An 18,978-nucleotide genomic window follows, 5' to 3' on the forward strand; every position below is an offset into this window, starting at 1 on the left:
AAATCTTATGTTGGATAATTTCATGTCTGGGCTATGTAAAGGCTGTCTTAGAGTAAAGTAAAATTCATCGCAAAATATGTTAAGAGGCCAGTTTTAGGAGAAAAAGACTTAAAACGATACATTTACTAAATATGCAATCTTTGACCGAAAAATGTAAAAAAAACTCAAAATGTTAAGATGTTGCTTTGTCTAAGCGAAAACAATCTGCATGCTTCTTTCTAACCGATGGGATATGTGAAAACACAGTCAAGCTTAGAGTTTGCTTAGGTTATACTTATTGTAGAAACAAATTAAAAACTTAAACGTTGCCTTATGTATTATATGGATAACATGAAAATGTTCTGTTTTAATAGGCTGTCTCTGGTTAACTACACATAACATCAGTAAAACATACCTCAGAAAAATTCATCAAAGCTGGGCAATACGCTTAAAACTCACACTAGCAATATGCTTTTAAGCGTTATGCTTTTAAAAAAAATCTCGTCTAAAATTATCGACAAATTTTGGACAGTAATTATCCTATATGTCTGCTATAAAAAAGTAAATTAGGACCGTAATAGAAATGTGTCCCATATAAATTGTCCGCTACTTAGTGGTTTTTTATGTCATACGTATCTGATAAGATGATTCACTCTTCAGAGGTGTCGAAATAAAAAGGTTTCGTCATTATATTTCTGTTTGCTGATTGCAAAAAATTCTGAGGTCATACAAAAAGTTTTTTAAGAAGTTTCTTAATTTTGACAGCCTTTTTCATCAACACGTATTACAAAAAAAGATAAATAGTGTTTTTTTAACCGTGTTATTCATCATTGAATACTAAAATTTTTACATATTCCGAATCTATTAAAACTGACATGGAAAAGCGTGTTGTTTAAAAAAATTAAGCATACAAATGAAAAACCTATAAAAATTATTTACAATAGAAAAAAAGGCGAAGAGTTAATTTGACCTGTTATAGCACTAATTAAGAGGTGATTCTAATAAAAAATCGATGTAACGGCAGTTAACAAACCATAGAACCCCATAGTACATCACACAATTAGGTAAATAACACGACTAGCGGTATGTCCAAGCAAGTGTTTTAGATAGCTAAAAACCAGCAGTAAAACTTAGATTCCAAATATCTATTGACTGAAGTCAAAGATATCTCAGGGAAAAGATTGAGAAATATACATTATTTATAACTTTTCAAAATTTCAGAACCAAAACTAAATGTACTACGGCAAAAGAAAAAAATATTAATGTGGCAAGACCTCGAAATACTAAACTAAAGAAGTAACTTACTGAGGCGTTTTTAAAATTCTTTTAGCCGGTAAAATGTACTACGGTCTATTTAATCAAATATCAGATAACATCAAATTAAAAGTTTGTTTTGAAGAGGAAAAAAAGACAACACGAGGAGCTATATTTAGTGAAAACTAGTTTTGTGATTTTTAGTTATATTTGTGATATTTAAGATGATTTTAGATGTTGGTTTTGTCCTCAGTGCTCATAAATTTATTCACCGCCATCAGCTCGACTTTTGTGTAAGTCACAAAAGTGAAAGATAATCAGCCCGTTTCGTAGCCCGTGTTAAAAGAGAAAGCCACACAATATCTTACAGCACTGTATGGAGTTATTGTAAGAAAGAAAAAAAATTCAATCCTAATTAAAACAGGTAGAAATGGTTACCAGGCTTTACTTATTGGGCTGAAAATGTTAAGGTTAATGCCAAAGCTTTTTTCTATTTGAAAATTTGCCATAAGATAGTTGCCGTGGGACTGTAAGATATGCAATGTTGTAGCTGGTATACTCAAAATAATTCTTTATCTATGTATAGTTAAAATGATCTAAGTCTTATTTCTACATTTGGTGCATTTGATCGTGATAATAAAAAACTTCAGCGGGATTGTGTGAATGTATGTTTTCCAGGACGGCTGGTGGATACTGCATTTGCATTTCGTTTCGTTGTGGTTTCGCGTTTGACTTTTTGTACTTGAAAAATACACACGCTAATACAATCAACACCAGAATTAGAATGACGACAAGACCACCGCCTACGCCGGCAATCATTGTCAATGAAGCTCCGCTGCTTTCATTTTTGGACTCTGAAATAGAAAATTCATTTTGCTTACCTCTCGTGGAAAAACAAGTTAATTTCATATAAAAGTGCTTAAAAAGTTATCTAGAAATTTCTGTATACATATTTTAAAAAAACCTTGATAAGTTCGTGATAGGATTTAGCACTTAGGAGTTCCACTAATTATGTATGACGAGTAAATATTTTGCATAAATTTACTATAATTATGCTTAACAACAGCAATTACATGTTTTAGAACTAGTTGATGACGTTATATTTTTAGGGCGAAACCTTTAATGGCATATACCTGTTTCACAGCAGCTAAACTTGGTTAATGAAAGAAGGCACGTTTAATGTAGAAAAGCTGAAACAATTTTTAAAAGGTAAAATGCGTTGAAAAGGCTTCCTATGAGTTTAATTTAAACTTGCAATATCCCTTAATATACTATCAGCAATTCTTTCGTTAAATTTATGTTTATTCTACGCATTCAGAGTATTAAAACATTCTCTCAAAATAAAAAGGCTACCAGAACAAATCGCTGTGTTGCATTTCTCTTTCTCTGTGCTTATTCCAGCACATTGCAATCCTCCATTCGTCGGTACAGGGTTGTTGCAATAACGTGTTCTTGTTCTTGTCCCTTCTCCACAGGTCCTCGAACAAGCATCCCTGTATCTCCAGGTACTCCATCCTCCATTGACTAAAATAAAAATGTAAAATAATAAGCTGAAACAAACTTTTTCGTGTTAATGCAGTAAATACGGACCTTGCGCAAGTTAACTTTATATAAAAGAGCCTATAAAGTTGGCTACAAATTTGTATATATTTTAAAATCTTGATAGGTTCTTGATAGTATTTTGAAATAGGAGTTCCACTTATTATGTATGAAGAGTGAGGTGTTGTATTTAACTGTTTTGTTAAGCCAAGGCAGTTTAACGTTTTGAACATTGTACATAAGTTTTAATATTTAGTCACCATAATTATGCTTAACAACTGTAATTACATGTTTTAGAGCTAGTTATTTCATATAAATAGCGTCAGTTTTGAGACATATATTTTGAGATTCCCAGATAACGTTCAAAGATCTGTCATATGAGCTCAACCTATTTATTTAAAGAAGGCAAGCTTTGTTATGTAGAAAAGCTGAAACAATTTTAAAGTGAACAGTATACGTTGAAAAGGCTTTCGGTGGGTTTAATTGACACCTGCAAAATCCCTAAATAGATTATCAGCAATACTTTCGGTGAGTCTATGTATATTCCGCGCATTCAGAGTATTAAAACATTCCTTAAAAGTTAAAAGGGTACCAGAACAAGCCGCTGTGTTGCATTTCTCTTCCTCTGTGCTCATTCCAGCACACTGCAATCCTCCATTCGACGGTACAGGGTTGTTGCAATAACGTTTTCTTGTTCTTGTCCCTTCTCCACAGGTCCTTGAACAAGCATCACTATATCTCCAGGTACTCCATCCTCCATTGACTGACAAGTAAAAAATATGATAATTGCTAACTTTTTCGTCTTGATGCAGTAATTACGATCCTTACGCACAGAGAACGGGTCAACAAAATAAGGTTGTTACTTTCTGCACTTGTCTATTATAGATACAACATTATAGATACAACCTCGATTCCAGGGCTCTTTTCTCTCTTTTTGATATAAGGACGGCGAGACAGAAATCTCGCCGTCCTTATATCAAGAAAAGAGCCCTGGAATCGAGGTTGTTATAGGTAAGTTCTATATTGCACGCCTTCTTGTTTGTAAATTGGATATGAACCTAAGTATTATCTAAATATTAAACAACTTTTTCGTTGAATTTAATTAAGTTTTCATATTCTATCAACATGTATTCACATGAACAAGAAAAAGAGAATCTCCTACTTAATACAAATATGAAACGGTATGCCTTATTAATAATATTCGCTTCATATTCGCGTTATCCCGAAAAATTTGTTCAGGCATTCTGCGAAGTCAAGTATAAGTGCTTGGTAGAGGCAGGCAAACTTTGCCTTATCATTTCTTACTTTTGATGATTAGCCAAACGCGCGATATTGAAAAAAATGTAAGATATCAAGAACGCAAATGTATGCCCTTTGAAATTCTGTTTAGCTTCGAATATAAAATTTATTCGCAGTCTCGCAGGGTTTTAAAGATATGTTTTTCTTACGATTATTTAGAAAGTTATTCAGAAAGTTATGCTTGTAATTAGTTTCAACTCAATGAGCTTTATGTACTAAATTTTTGATTTTTATTGACTCGTGTACGAAATTTCTGTTCGCGGTTTTGATTTTGCGAGACATTCTTATTTCTCGACAGAATATATATCGTTGTCTGCAAAGTGGATCTTCTGTAAGCGAAAATAAAAGTATTACTGGTAAAGTTTGTTGTTTTATTATTTTATACGCACTTTAATTTTCTCTTCCTAAAGTTATGCTTTAAGACGACGGTACATTTTTGCGCTAGTTGCGTTGACTCAGTTTACGTCTTCTTTGCATAATGTTGCTAAGGACCAGAAACATTACAAATTACACACTTCGCAAGTTGAAATATAAAAAAATAATGTTATTAATTGATCATAACAATAATAGAGGATAGAAAATATTGATAGTATTCATTAACTTCTTACTACCCTATTGGTTAAAAGGGGTGAATTTATGATGGGTGACGAAAATTTTAGCCGACAATTTTTTTTTCATCAACAAAATTAATGGCTGTTAATTAAAGAAAATAGATTTTTTTAAAAAAAGAATTATAGAATCTTGTACTGAGAGGACACTTAATAAATATATATTTTTCGCTAGGTGAAAATTATCTGCAACAAAAGTTTTTACCGACGAATTTAATGATAAATTATTATTTTTTTTTTAAGACAGTGGCATCAGAAAGGATTAATAAAAAGACGAATCCTACCTTTGCACGGATAAACGCATTGAAAACTACTTGTTTCAGTTGATTGCAAATTTCCGTTCGTATAACATTGAAAATTGCGTGTGCATTTTGTTTTAACGCACCGCTTTTCATAGTTTGATAAAAATAGATTTTGACAAACTCTTTTTCTTTGAACGATTCCAACGCAATTAGCAGGGCAACTAGTGATGTCAATCCATTCTGACCATTGGCCCAGCCCTAAAAATAAACAAATATTCAAAATAACAAGAATTCTTGAAGTCAGTAGTTTTTAAATAGACTACTTCCTACATATATTGTGATGATGGTTTAAAATAACCTCGATGACTTATATTATTTTTAATATAAGCAAGAAGATGTATAAAACCCTGGCCTAAGCATGCAGAAAATATAATCATGTGTGACTTTTAAATCTTATGAAATCATTGCATGGCTGTTTAAGGGAACGTCATTTACTGTCTCCATTACTACTATATTTCGGTTTTCTAATAAAATGACGGAAGCAAAATTGGACGGTTCTTTAAACAAACTTACTTGATCAAGTAAAACATAGTATGTTTAAAACTCGGAATAGTTCTGAAAGGAACAGCCCTTCTATCAACTCTTTTTCAATATTTACTACTTATGATAAGTCGTGATAGCGTAATTCAAATGAAAACGAGGTTATTTAAGAAAAATTCAGGACGCCAAGTATTTTTTTTTTGTTTCCAGATGCTGGTTCTTCAATTTTCAACTCGCACTTTATACGAATCGGAGCGTATACAGTTAAAAGGAGACTATTAGTTGTGTTAGTGTGACAGAAATGATGTATATTTACTGATATCATGTAGATAGAGATAAAAAGGTGATTGAACTCTTATGTTTCTATTGAAATAATCTGTCCACCTATTAAAACCATTATATTTTTTTTGTAAAAACCAATAAAATGCACATCGCTCATGGATATTAAACAGATCATCCCACTTTCAAAATAACAAATGATAATGATTTGGCACCTTATCTTTTATTACGCACAGGCATGCTTACTATGAAAGGCTTACCTTTTCTTGTATTTCCAAAGAATACTACTGATGTTGGTTTCAGACGAAGTTGTGGGGTGAGCGTACTTGTAAGGCGTGATGTTATGTTTGTAATGTACACACGATTGTCTGTGCCATGTTGGTTGATCCAGTATAGAAGAGCATTATGAAATAACAAATCCATTGGAATGATGTTATTGAATTTTCTAATTAATTGTCGGCAGGTTCCATCGTAGTTGATCATTTCAATCCTGTAAGGTAAATGCAAGACGCTTGTGTATTTTTAAATATTTTGTCAGTCATTTTTAAGGTTATTACATAACTCTTAATTTTTCCATTTTTTCAATTTTTCAATTTTTTCATGGTTTTACCAACTAAATAAATACTAGTTTTTATGCTGAAACTTGATAAATGTTTACAAAGTAAACGTATTATCCATTTGTTTATTATCTTGTCCATTTTCGTTCCGCGAAAATTACGTACCAAAATACCGTATAACATGAAATCTACATTAGTTAATAGTGCACCTATAGTTTGTTTACTTGCATTATTTGCAAAATTAGGTTGTGAAAAATTTACTATTTACTAAAAATTTACTAAAATTAACTATTAAATTTTAGTATTAATATGGGATAATATGATTTGTCTGCCAGTAACTGGGCCGTTATAATGGTTGGTTTAATATTCCTTGTATTAAAAGAGTTAGATAAACTAGCTTTGCATATGATATGGATAGGTAGGTAGGCAGGTAGGTAGTTCGTTTGTTAGCTATATGAAAAACGTTATTAATAAAACTGGTAATCACAATTAGTGATGTTGCCAACATATATCCTGTGTTTCTATTCACGAAATTTTTACATTCCTGATTTGAAAATTATGACACTAATAATATATGGTTAATAAAAGGGGGGAAATGAAATTTTATGATGACTTTTAACCAATTTTATTTAGTAGACTTACCTTAAGTTTGTTTTCAGCCATTCAATTTAAAAATTGTTGCTGGCAAAAAAAGGTTGCTGGAAAGGTTCTGACTACTTTCCTAGGATTAAAAACAAAATCACAAGTAAACCATGTTGTCCACAAAAATTCTTGCCATGTCAAACGTTAATCAAAGAAAACAACGTGAAAGTTATTTGTTGAGGTCAAAAACGAAGTTTGTAGCTTTTTGACTATATATATACACTTATGCATCCTTCTTTTTCCTTGTATCATATAAAATTTCTACATTTGGATGAGCTGTCTGTCTCTATCAAATCATCTCTATAATAATAGCTGTATTCCTTTCAAAATAGCTGCGCGCAGCTTTTTTCGGAAAGTAGCTCAGGGCCCGATTTTTACGGACCTCCGTTTTTCGGTCGCACACAGCATAATTTCGAAATATTTTCGGAATTATTCAAGAACCGGATAAGCAACGGAAACATGCTACGGAGGTCATTTTAGTTTGGAGGTCATGTTGTTTGGTTCGTAAGTCTCCTTTTGACCTTTTTCTCTTCTAAATACTTTTTATCTATACGAATATTTATTTTTGATGTTTTCACATGTTAAGATGAATATATCGTCACATTTTTAGCAATGTATAAATCTTAAACAAACCAATTTTCAAATTTTAGCCAGTTTGGTATATTGTTATTTATTTTTATGTTGATAAATAAAAAAAGGAGGTAGCTAGGTAGACCCAACTACCCAGCTACCTATTTTTACCTACTTCTAGCTAAAAAGTGAAAGTAGCCAAATGCAGTTTGGATGAAACACAATTTTTTATAATTCTTATGCTAAATGCAGTTGGCAGAGACCACTTTTCATTGATTTCTTTTAAAACCGAAGCGTTAAGGATTTTTTGAAAATGGTGGTACCCCTATGTTCATGTATAACACGATTCACCTGTTAAGCGCTCAGCCTGGTGTTAACAACGGTCTTTTCCTGTATTCTTTTTCAATCCGTTGTGATAAAAGTTATTAACCTACAATAAACGTTCAACCCGGTGTTAACAACAGGGTGTTTTGTGTGTTTTTTATTTAAATTGAAGTTGCGATAAGTTTTTTTTGGAAAAGGCTATTATGGCTATAACGCATGTGTGACACCAAGGTTTAACAAGGTTTACTGAAACTTATCCGGCAAAGTAAAATAATATTGACTAATGTTTTTTTGTTATGACGGGGTAACAACAGGTGTGGTTTTTATTTCAGCTAAACTTGCATCAAAGTTATTTACATAAATTTTAAAAAATATGTTGCAACTGAAACACTATAATGTTGTGTGATCTTTACTCGATTCACGACATATTCTACATACCTGTATTGAAGCGCTCCCATTATGGAGTTTTTTTAGCTGGATGAGGTAACGACTGGATTTTTACTGTGTTTTAACTTAAGTTTTTTTGAAAAGGGTATTATGCGTTCTCGAACCGCTGTCATGATTAAGGTTTGAACTTTCACGGAAACTTATCCCACAAAATAAAATAATATTGCCCAATTGTTTTTGCTGTGACCGAGTAACTCTGTTTAAATTCAGCTTTTGTTGCGGGAAAGTTTTTTTTGGAAATATATGTTACAGTCGCAACACTACAATGGTGTGTTCGCTCCACTTGATTTGCGACATACTGCAAACCCGTACTAAAGCGCTCCACCTCACCAGGTCGCACAGTTTGCCGTTCTTATTAAGCGATCCTCAAGGCGTTCAACAACAGTTACTTGTAGCTTAACCCGGCGGTTCGACGCCTGGTTTCCCGGCTTGTCTGTATCACAACAACCGTATTCTGTCCAGAATGGCTGCGCTGCATCTTTGTTTCCATCTTTCAGAAGAGTAATTTCATTACTTCGCGCTCACGGGCGCACAAGAATCCACAAGATACTGATGCGGGATATGTTAAACCCGTGGGTTCTTTTAAGGGGTAGGGTTTCTAAGAACATTAACATTACTAAGAATAAAGTTAGTCATGACAATGCTTAACATAAATTGATGATTACTGACAGTTGATAAAAGAGAAGGTAATGACAGTAGGAGTGTGACGGTAACATAATCATAACAACCAATAATCCGGAAAACTGTCTATATCCATTGCAAGCAATAATGATGCAAATGCTTAAAAATTATTAAAAACGATCAAAAATATGCCATGTTCGCGTCCTGAAGTCTTTGCATAAAAAACAGAGATTCCACGATTTTTTACGAATGCTGGATACTTGGTTTCTTTTTAGAAAAAAGTGTAGCTACTCTGCGGCAGCTATAGCTAGCTTAACTGGCTACTGGCTATTTTACCTGTTTTACCAGCAAACAGTAAAACAAAACTGCATTTAATTTGGAGTAGGTAGCTAGGTGATTGGGTTTGTATATTTCGCGAAACGAATATTGATATGAAATAAGGTCTATTCAGAATACTGTAGCGTCATCAAATAAAAAAAAGCGTTGATGCGAGCAAAATTATAATTTATGTTTATTTATTCAAAATATAACACACTATATGCGTGCCACGTTTTCTGAAGAAAGGATTACCCCCTTCGTCAGAAGAGGCTTAAAAAACGCAACAAAAAAAAGGTCTAATGACCAGGAGTCCAATGATAAAGAATTAGAAATTATATTTGTACACATACGAATCAGTTGTTGTATCCGCCCAGAACAATTTTTCAGTCAGTTTATCCACTGTTAACGCGTTGGGTAATGATAATCCGTCTACGACTGTAAAAGATATGTTATGTCTTGTGTCATAGCGTATGATGGACCGAGAACCTGAATCTGCTATAAATAGGTACCTAAAAAAATTCATTAGAAATTACATGTATTCTCGACTGATATGAAATAAGCACAATGGATGTTTATAAAGTGCCATCTCAAAAAAAGACAGCGGACGTGTTCTTTCTATTAATTAGAGAGAAAGCTTGAAGATTGAAGGCTACATTTTCCCTGTAACGTACAAGGCTCACGAACTTTTTTCGTTAACGTGTGACAAAATTTTGAATTTCGTTTGCCAATAGAAGGGGTCCATAACACATATTTAGCGTGCACGTTCTTTTCATTCGATTTAAGGTCGTCCGTATATCGAAACAATGACCCTTTTAGTAGGGTTTATCGTTTTTGACCCTGGTTTTCAAGTGATCAATGTAACAGATGCTGTTACTAGCAATTCTGGTCACAAGAGAAGACGTCAATGATACATCCACCTGTTAACAATGACTTGCAGGAGACACCCAAAAACTAATAAACAACAAACCAAACTTACCCAAAACAAGATTCAATGTCAAGAGCTGTAGGTTTTTTTACGTTAAAGATCATCTTGTTTGGTCTTTTTCCATACACATCTTTCACAGCTTTAATTTTACCATTAGATTGTGCATAATATATCGTATTTGATGCTTTTTCAAATGCAACTGCCGTGATTTGCATTAGCGCTATAACAGATAAGGAATGACTTAGCGAAATGAGATTAAAAGGATGATTCTATTTAGACTTTTTGTGAGACAATATTTGTTTGTATCATTTTTTTCCTATATATATAATGTACAAATAATGCATTTATCGAAATAGAAAAAATAATACGACTTTTTTTAAGTCAGCTGCAATTATAACACATTATCGCTTCTTCAATTTTAATCTATTTACATACTTTTCAAAGCAAAAAAAACTGTTATTACTCAAAGTACTTTTCGAGGATTATAAATTTCTCTACTAATTCTTAGTTTTTACGTAATTACAATTACAACCAGATTTTGTAATGTTTTTCACAATCTTAACTAAGAAACAGAATTATGACTTACTAACCTACTATTTCTGACAATCTTTGCAGACTAGCTAAAAGTTTTTGTTGTTGTATATTTTGTGAGTAGTTCATTAGAAGAGGCACAGATGGAATTACCACAGAACCTTTGATTTTTTACACCATCCATATCTTGGACATTTATCCCACTAACTTGGGAATTTCCAGTTTTGAAATTAATTATAACTTTAGCTAAGAATTCATTTTAAAGCCCGTAAAAGTTACAGCTGCATTCCAATTTTAGGTCGCCAGTCTAGGTAACCAGCTAGTCCATTTTTTCAGCATGAAATGTTACATTGCCACACCACTAGCAGTCTGGGAGAACAGGTAATTAAACAGTAATTGTTGAACACAACTATCTGTCTTTAACAGGCACACAAAGTTTTTATCATTGAAATGTTGCGTTGAATTAGATAATACATCAATGAACACAATTAACACAATTACACACATGCATCTTACTGTGATCTGGCGCAGGAGCAGCAAAGACCGATAACTTACAGTCTAAAAAGGTCAACTAGTTGTGTTACGGATCACACCATAAAAGAGTGGATCATTCAAAGACAAATTCTTCACGAAATTGCTCTACACTTATGTAAAGTTCGAACCAAATTTTTCGCCAAAATTAACAAGCTATTCGGCGAACTTGTAGCAATTCTGAGTTGACCCATTCGCGGGATAACCCTAAAAATGACGAAATTTACCTGGTTCTTGTCAATGATGATCAAAATTGGAAGATTAAATTTTCAACTTATCACTTTTAATGATCATCGGTTAGAACAGATAAATACTGTCTTTGTTATTCTGCTTACAATGTTATTGACAGTGTAAACAAGAGAAAAGAAATAATTTCGACATATTGTGATTATAGCTACTGAATATACAGGATTGGTTTCTAACTAGAAAGATGGTGCAGAGGAACTTCACTTGTGCGTATTAGTTTAAAAAGTAGTAAAATAAACTTGCGAATACAATAACAACTTACTAAAGTCGAGCACAGTAGTTTTGAGATTTGCAGGTTGTATCATGTATAAGGTAGATCCAAAGCTAGCGGTAGAGACGTAAAATAGAGTTTTCTTTTCAAAATCATGGGCCAGTGCTGAAAACTTGATAGATGTGGATCTACTATAAAGATGTCCGATGGCAGTTCCGTTACGTAGGTAGGCTTGAATGACATTTCCCTGACTAACATAAAATGCTTGGTGAAAAGAACAAGTCTTTAAATCTGCATTGAGAGTCGCAAGAAAACCACAATCACATCTATAAAAGTAGCACGAAAAATAAAATTTATTATATTTGAAATAAGTTTCTGGGATAAAAATGAAATGGGGATAAAAATTTTAATTGATGAAGTAATTTTTGCGGTACCACTTTTCCGAATATGCTTTCTTAAGACACGAAGTATCTATATTATAATACCCGTATACGTCTGTCCGTCTGTCTGTCTGTCACGCAATATGGCAGCTCAGCTGGTAAGTAGCGAGACGCACGCGATGCGGTATAAAAAGGACGGAGAAACCCGTGGATTTTTCCCCGGGCTAACGACTAATTTTTCAAATTACTGTTAACTGATATTTCGACCCATCGATAGAATTTTACACGTGACTTTATACATTTCGAAATAGTCATACTTATTTAAAAATCGGATAAATAAAAACAAAATTAAAGTTAATATTTTATTACCAGTTAAATTACCTATGGAAATAATCTAAAAATTTGCAATAATATTATTTAAGTAGTTTGATCCATCATTTAACTTTTTTTACCTCGGACAGGATTTTCCAAAAGAAAATTATGAAAATTTCGTAAAACATACTTAGCCATATTATTGAGCATAGTGCATCTACCCTCGCAACCTCCATTGTTTTCTCCACAAGTTGCTATACGTGTAAATAAAACAAAATGGTGTAAAACACAAATTAAGTTCATGTTAAACAAGACTGTTCCGTATCGCAAGTTTTTTTAAAAAAACGCGGGCTACGACGGTACACTACTCGAACTATTAACCTCCGTCTGACTTCTCCAGAAAAAAATACGGGGTTTTTAAGGGTTTTTTGATGAAGTCGTCAAACTGTCAGTTCCAAGATAAGTGAGTTGTTCCAGCTTTCGCAAATTGGTCCATTTTCAGCCCCAGGTGGACCCTAGTTACCTACGTAGGACATTGATTTGCAAATTATTAAGTATAAATAGTCTGTCAAAATTGTCGGACATTTCTAAGCATAGTTTAAATTAAAAAAAATCCTCACCTGTGCAATTAGCTCTCCCGCAAGAAATCGAGCGTGTTTGGTTTTTTGTTTGATACCCATTTTCACCAACACATCTTAAAGGTTTCTTCTTACTTGTTTTCACACAAGCGGATTCGTAATGAAGCAGATACTTATTTTCACAAGAACGCATCTGTGTTTTACTTCCTGAGCACAATTTCCTACAGGTTGATACGTCCGTCCAAGCAGACCATTCCCCGTTTACTAAAAAACAGAGGAAGTATTTGCACCAAACTATTATTCAACTTAAAATAAAATTTACACAATTAAATTAAATTGTTTTGGCAGTAGATTAAATGTTAGACATGCTTTCTCGTATGTTTTGCCGTTGATAAAACTCGAAATAAACACATGTTTGACACATTTTTTATTTTACACTTCCTTTACACTCCCTTTATGATAAAAGAAAGGCCATGTGATAGCTACGGTTTGATAACTAATAAGAAATATTTTTATATTCTTCTAACAGTACTTATTCGATTATAAATAAATACTTTCAAATTAAAACTATTTGTCCACTCCAAAAACTTTTATGCAATTCTATAATAACTCTATTCTTAAAATTTTACGGACGCTTTTCTCTTCCTGTGCGAAACTAGCTTTACATTCCTTTTGCTTTTTTAGATGAGCGTGATGTGGAAAATTAGAGACAATTACATAGTGATCAATTGTTGCCACTGTCAACGTATTACAACACATTGGGATACTGCAAATAAACCCCCGGAAATAGATTAGTTATTTGCGCAAAACATTTTTGTGGAATTAAGTAGTTCTAACAAAATTATAGTTTTGAAACAATAGTTCAATTTACAAATTTGATTTGCTTGCATTTTAGCGAAACTTCAGGTATAGCATGTTTGTATGAATATTAAACATGCTACATTCAGGTTGGATGTTTAAAAGGGTGTTTTAAAATAAACATTTCAGAATACAAGAAACTTACATTCTTGTGTATCGCCAAAATAATCCATTTCTCCTACATTATATTGCAAGATCTTTTGGACAGTTGTTGTGCCTGTCTGCACTGAAGTGCTACGAACTGTGGTGTTTGATGTCCATAGCAAGTCACCTTTCCAAAACATCATTCCAAGAACTGTGTGGGGTTCTTTATATTGAGAAATTGTTTTAACACAAGAACCATCATAGTTAGCCATTTCAATCTTGGTTGGAGGTGATCTTAAACATAAAAATTAGCATCATGGTATGGATACGAATAATAAAAATTAAAATAGAAACTACATCCGATCCTTTGACGAATTCTGATTGGTCTATTATTTGGGATCTATTTTTTACGCGAAAGATTGTATTTAGCATTTAAATGCAAACAAACATGGCAGTACACAGACTAAAGATCGAAGTATGCTCGCCTTTGATAATTGCGTGACTGAATTTAAAGCAGATAATAGAGGCTTTACATGTATCTACCAAAAACATTCACTGTTAGTACTTGATCATTTTTACATAGATAGCTTTAAGTGTCACACAGGGCCCACCATCCAGGATGAAAGGAGCTGGCCTGCTAGCATAACCCCCCACCCCTATGCTAGCTAGGGGGGGATCTCACCTCCTTCTTCACTCTGCTACCAGCTAGCTAAAAGTTACTGCATGTTATGTAAATGCTTATTCTCACAGCAGGGAAATATTTTTTTAGTAAGCCAGAAGGAAGTCAAGAAAGTATATAAGTACTAGAAAATATACAAATACTGTGATCTCACATTGCATTTTAGGAAAAAGCTTAGTGATAAATCGTAATAGCTGCGCTTTTTGAAGTTCTCTTTTCTATAAAAAATATGAATAATGTCCGCTTCTGACTTTAAACAAAAATTTGGCCTATTGTTTTTTTGATGGAATAAGTTGCAGGGAAAAAACCTTTTCCGTAAATTTCAAGTATTTTAAGACGCGAATGTTAATTATTTTTGGAAATGTAAAAGTTTATTCCTACAAAATTTTAACAATTTTTCGTTTGCACTATCTATATTTCTTTTTTGAAAGAGAGGCGAACTACGCACGGCACGGCTGCGGAATAAAAGTTTATGATGACTGTGTTGATTTTAAAGACCGACTGGCATAGTCAGTTCTATAATAAATAAAATTTACTTGTTTCAGCCATCATAACAAAAAACGTCCTAAAAAAAAGACGAAGAATATTTTATATTGAGAATATTTGTAGGGTTATAAGAATTTGATGTTTTTCACAAAAAATCGTAAATTTGCACATAAAACATTGACATCATTAAAAAAACAATAGAATATATTTCTCTTTATTGTGATGGTCACAGGTCAATGCGCACAAAATAATGAATAAGAAAACTTAAAGATCAAAACAGCAAAAAATATTGAACAACAAGTGAAGAACATTTTTATTATTTTATACTACTCAACGTAACAAATTGATATTTACTTTGCGAGTAAAGATAAAGAAAATAAAGATTCGTGAATAAAGATGAAGCCACCATATTGCGCGTTCGATTTGTTGTTGAATGTTTCCGCTCTGTATATTTATTCAAATTTGGCGCCATCTCATCATAACAAACTTCATCGTCCAAGGCTTGTAGTATGTCGCGGAAAAGGCACTCAAAACATAAAAAAATATTGTTGTTGGTCATGATAGATATTTCTTAAGTTCAGAAAAGTTTAAAAGAAGGTTCTAAAATAATGTTATTATTATAGTACGTAAAATATTCTTGGTTATCTTAAGTGAAAGATCTTATTTTTAATGTTTACTGGTAAGTACATCCAAAACCTTTTTATCCTGTTTTCCTGTTATTTTTTATCCTGTACAGCCATGAAGATTTTGTAAAAATGTCGTTTGGATGATACTTAAATACTTAGTTATGAAATATAATTATTTATTTGTTATTATAGTAGTTACCTTAGTTGATTTTATGATTTAGAAATCTATATTTTTTTTTTCGCTTAAAATTTATTTCTGGCTGCCACAAAATAGTTTTTTGTTCGCCTCTCCTTTAATAGAAGAACAAAAAATTGTGGTCGTGGTCAGATTATCGGAATTGTTGTAGCTGGACGTAAACAGAAAAATAAAAGCGTAAATAACCATTCCAAAAAATTTGATTATTTTTATTGTAATATATAGATAAAAGGTTTATTTAATCGCAAGTCACTTCTCGAAGATATTACAATCATTTGGTTGCTGTTACAGAAGTGATTTTTTATGAAACAAAATTCAAGAGAACAAAAAATTTAATAAAAAAGTAAAAAGAAAATGAAGTTAGAAAATCTGAGCAAACGGCTGAATTGTGGCAAGACTGCCTATACTTTTTGACTTGAACATAAGTTTGGGTCTGATTTAAGGATTTTACTGATAGATTTATTACAAATATATGATCATTTCTGTCGGCAATTCTTTCTTTTTTGTAAAAGTGTATGCATTATTGCATTATTTTAATTATCTCCAAAAGGAGAAATTTTTCAAATCTTTTTCCATTTACTAAAGAATAGTGCATTTTATAATATGAATAACGCTAAAGTTATAATGAATAAAGAGAATTTTTCGGATAACCTAAATATGGGTAACTACTTTTTCTTGATTTTGACTCCATTTGCAAATTTCACAAAATATGCTAAAAAATTCCTCAAACCAAAATGAGATCATTCCGAGACTCGTTGTTCTTATAAAACATTTTTTTATAAAAAAGTGCATCATAATTTCACAGAAGATGTATTAGATGTTTGAGTTTACGAGAAAACTATATCGTGTTCACTGGTGTAACAGTTAATCCATAGCGTTTTGCCCGGAGCCGCAGTTGCCGTCTGATAACCAATCGCAGCATATAGCAAAGAAAGTTCCTTTTTATCTTTAGCACTAGATGGTTCTTAATCAGTTTTCACAACAAAATTTTTAATAGTGAATATCACGATCAAAGAGAAAACCATATTAAAATACCGGTATACGTGTGTTTGTCATGCAAAATAGTACCGCTAGTAGCGAGATGCACGTAGCGAGGTTATAAAAACTGGTAAACACGTGAATATTTTCCACAGGGCACCGACTGGTTTTAAATAATACTGATTTGTATATCAGGGGTTACCTTATTTTTTAAAAGTATATAAATAGCACAGTAGATAGCTAAAAATAATCAAATTTGTTTTAACAATTTTTGCTAGCATTACCTGGGTTGGTCTATCCAAAACACCTTCTCTGTAATTGGATCTACTGTGACAACAAAAGCAAACTTTCTGGATGTCACAATAGTATGGGTTGTTTTACTTCTTGTGTCATATCTAACGATTTGTGAGCCAGCTGCAATAAACAGATATCTAAACGAAAAACATACACACGTATATAAATTTTACATGTTTCTGATAAACAAGCCTCTTACTGCTAAGGATTATTAAGGATTTTTTTCTGAGCGAAATTTTGCGTTTTGTCTTGTGCTATTTGATTTCGTGTAAACAAACTACTAAGGTAGTGCAGCCACAAAGTAGCATGGAATTCAAAATGAATGAATATAACTTTAGGTGTATGAATTCGGAAGCTGTAGTTAGCTGGTTGCTGATATTTCTTAAACTACCACGATGTATAGCGAACAGACTGGGACTGTACAAGGAGGTTAATCAGTAAACAAAGATATGAAGTGTTGCAGTTACCGTGATTACGATAGAAGTATAACTTATCCGTAAAGAAAAAGTCGGCAAAAAAAGTTGGCGAAAAAATTAGTAACTTTACCATAAATTAATTACTTTTAACAATTAAATTTTTGAATTTAGCACTTTTTGACGACTAATTTCTAGATCAAAAAATAACTACAAAAGATTGCATTTTCAAGCTGTTTTCCTTTCAATAGAAACTTCAAAAATCAATTCCAAAGATTCTTTTTCCGTTTCTCTTATTTAAAGGTTTTCTCTGCTTTGGTTCCTCAACTTTTGCTTCATTCTATTTTTTTCTCGGCTTTATTTTACCTCTGCTTCGCTTACTTGAAACGTTATTTAAAAGAAGATGAGCGCAGGGACTAATACAATGCTGTTTTTCGTTTTAGTATTGTTACATTTCCATAGTTACTGATTTAAAACATAATCAAAAAATGAAAAAGGCCAAGAAATAAAAATGGCTAAAACATAAAAATTCATTGAAAAATGGTGGTCGGTAAGAAAAGAAAATTAGCAAAATATTTCAAAAAAAAAAGAGAAAAAAATTGTTGGTCGGCAAAAATTAGTCTCTTATAGTTAGTCTTTTTACAGCGCAGTCTGGGCACAAGTAACGCGCTTGTAGGGACAAATTTTAGCCTGTTTTTGTTTGACTCGATAGCTCAGTCAAGTTTCTCGGTTACTTTCTCACAAAGAATTATTTGTGTCACACAGAAAAAGGCAGAAATGTGTAACGTTCCTAACCTAATTCTTTGCATATTATACTAACGTTTAACTTTCAAATAACGTGTTCATATGGTGCAGATAGTCCTCTCCGTGGTATATTAACTTTATTAAAAAGCTTCAAGTAAGAACAACCTACAGTTATTAACTTTTACAAAGTTTAAAGTTGGATACCATGCAAAGGGTATTTTTAGCTATGTGGCCTGTGACAGTAAGCATGGACTGAAGTACTTGTTAAAATATCATAACACATCTTTTCGTTATAATCAACCTTCAAGGTATAAATTAAATATAGCTAGACGACTGAAACCACCAATGTAAAATGTATGCTTGGCTATGGCTAGCTACCTAAGGGCAAACAAGAAGGACAACCAAACATGAATTAGGGCTAATTGTAGCGAAAGTAGAAAAAATGGATAATCCAATATCAAACTGAAAGAATCAAGATACGGATAATCATCAAAGGTCATTGTGAAATTTGGACGAAAGGTTATTAAAAATGCCACAACTGCATATGTAGCAGCTTATACTGTCTTAATTACGTGATTATCTAAAAGCGAATATTATCTTTAACGACTACATAACTTTATGGTTTAGCTTCTCGTAAAATAAATTTATTGTGATTGAATTGGAAGTCATCGGATGAAAAGTGAATTA

At 32.5% G+C, this 18,978-nt stretch overlaps 3 protein-coding genes across 3 annotated transcripts; all 3 read right to left on the reverse strand.

Moving 5' to 3' along the window:
* Positions 1-1,394: 1,394 nt before the first annotated feature.
* Positions 1,395-3,625, reverse strand: LOC130646320 (netrin receptor UNC5B-a-like). Its single transcript, XM_057452492.1, has 3 exons — positions 3,365-3,625; positions 2,587-2,757; positions 1,395-2,087 (listed from the first exon to the last, which is right to left on the reverse strand). The coding sequence occupies exons 1-3, from the start codon at positions 3,405-3,407 to the stop codon at positions 1,843-1,845; spliced, it is 459 nt and encodes a 152-aa protein (XP_057308475.1). The 5' UTR covers positions 3,408-3,625; the 3' UTR covers positions 1,395-1,842.
* A 1,101-nt stretch (positions 3,626-4,726) lies between these two features.
* Positions 4,727-6,460, reverse strand: LOC130646127 (uncharacterized). The gene is made up of 3 exons (XM_057452266.1): positions 6,001-6,460; positions 4,964-5,179; positions 4,727-4,764 (listed from the first exon to the last, which is right to left on the reverse strand). The coding sequence occupies exons 1-3, from the start codon at positions 6,221-6,223 to the stop codon at positions 4,727-4,729; spliced, it is 477 nt and encodes a 158-aa protein (XP_057308249.1). The 5' UTR covers positions 6,224-6,460.
* Positions 6,461-9,388: 2,928 nt separating this feature from the next.
* Positions 9,389-11,967, reverse strand: LOC130646321 (low-density lipoprotein receptor-related protein 2-like). The gene is made up of 3 exons (XM_057452493.1): positions 11,715-11,967; positions 10,196-10,364; positions 9,389-9,728 (listed from the first exon to the last, which is right to left on the reverse strand). Exons 1-3 carry the CDS (start codon positions 11,755-11,757, stop codon positions 9,545-9,547), a joined length of 396 nt encoding a protein of 131 aa, XP_057308476.1. The 5' UTR covers positions 11,758-11,967; the 3' UTR covers positions 9,389-9,544.
* Between the last annotated feature and the right edge of the window lie 7,011 nt (positions 11,968-18,978).

This window comes from Hydractinia symbiolongicarpus, chromosome 5 (assembly GCF_029227915.1).
Source record: "Hydractinia symbiolongicarpus strain clone_291-10 chromosome 5, HSymV2.1, whole genome shotgun sequence".
NCBI lineage: Eukaryota > Metazoa > Cnidaria > Hydrozoa > Anthoathecata > Hydractiniidae > Hydractinia > Hydractinia symbiolongicarpus.

Bases quoted from the DNA above. Each gene is read 5' to 3' on its own strand.
- LOC130646320 (XM_057452492.1), bottom strand. From the start codon at position 3,407: ATGAGCACAGAGGAAGAGAAATGCAACACAGCGGCTTGTTCTG. The intron at 2,758-3,364 runs GTACCCTTTTAA...TTTTTATTTTAG, and splicing joins CAACACAGCGGCTTGTTCTG to TCAATGGAGGATGGAGTACC. The intron at 2,088-2,586 runs GTAGCCTTTTTA...TTTCTATTTCAG, and splicing joins CAACACAGCGATTTGTTCTG to AGTCCAAAAATGAAAGCAGC.
- LOC130646321 (XM_057452493.1), bottom strand. From the start codon at position 11,757: ATGATACAACCTGCAAATCTCAAAACTACTGTGCTCGACTTTA. The intron at 10,365-11,714 runs GTAAGTTGTTAT...TATCTGTTATAG, and splicing joins AACTACTGTGCTCGACTTTA to CGCTAATGCAAATCACGGCA. The intron at 9,729-10,195 runs GTAAGTTTGGTT...GAATTTTTTTAG, and splicing joins GACATTGAATCTTGTTTTGG to GTACCTATTTATAGCAGATT.
- LOC130646127 (XM_057452266.1), bottom strand. From the start codon at position 6,223: ATGATCAACTACGATGGAACCTGCCGACAATTAATTAGAAAATTCAAT. The intron at 5,180-6,000 runs GTAAGCCTTTCA...GTTTATTTTTAG, and splicing joins CTTTGGAAATACAAGAAAAG to GGCTGGGCCAATGGTCAGAA. The intron at 4,765-4,963 runs GTAGGATTCGTC...TTTAATTAACAG, and splicing joins ATGCGTTTATCCGTGCAAAG to CCATTAATTTTGTTGATGAA.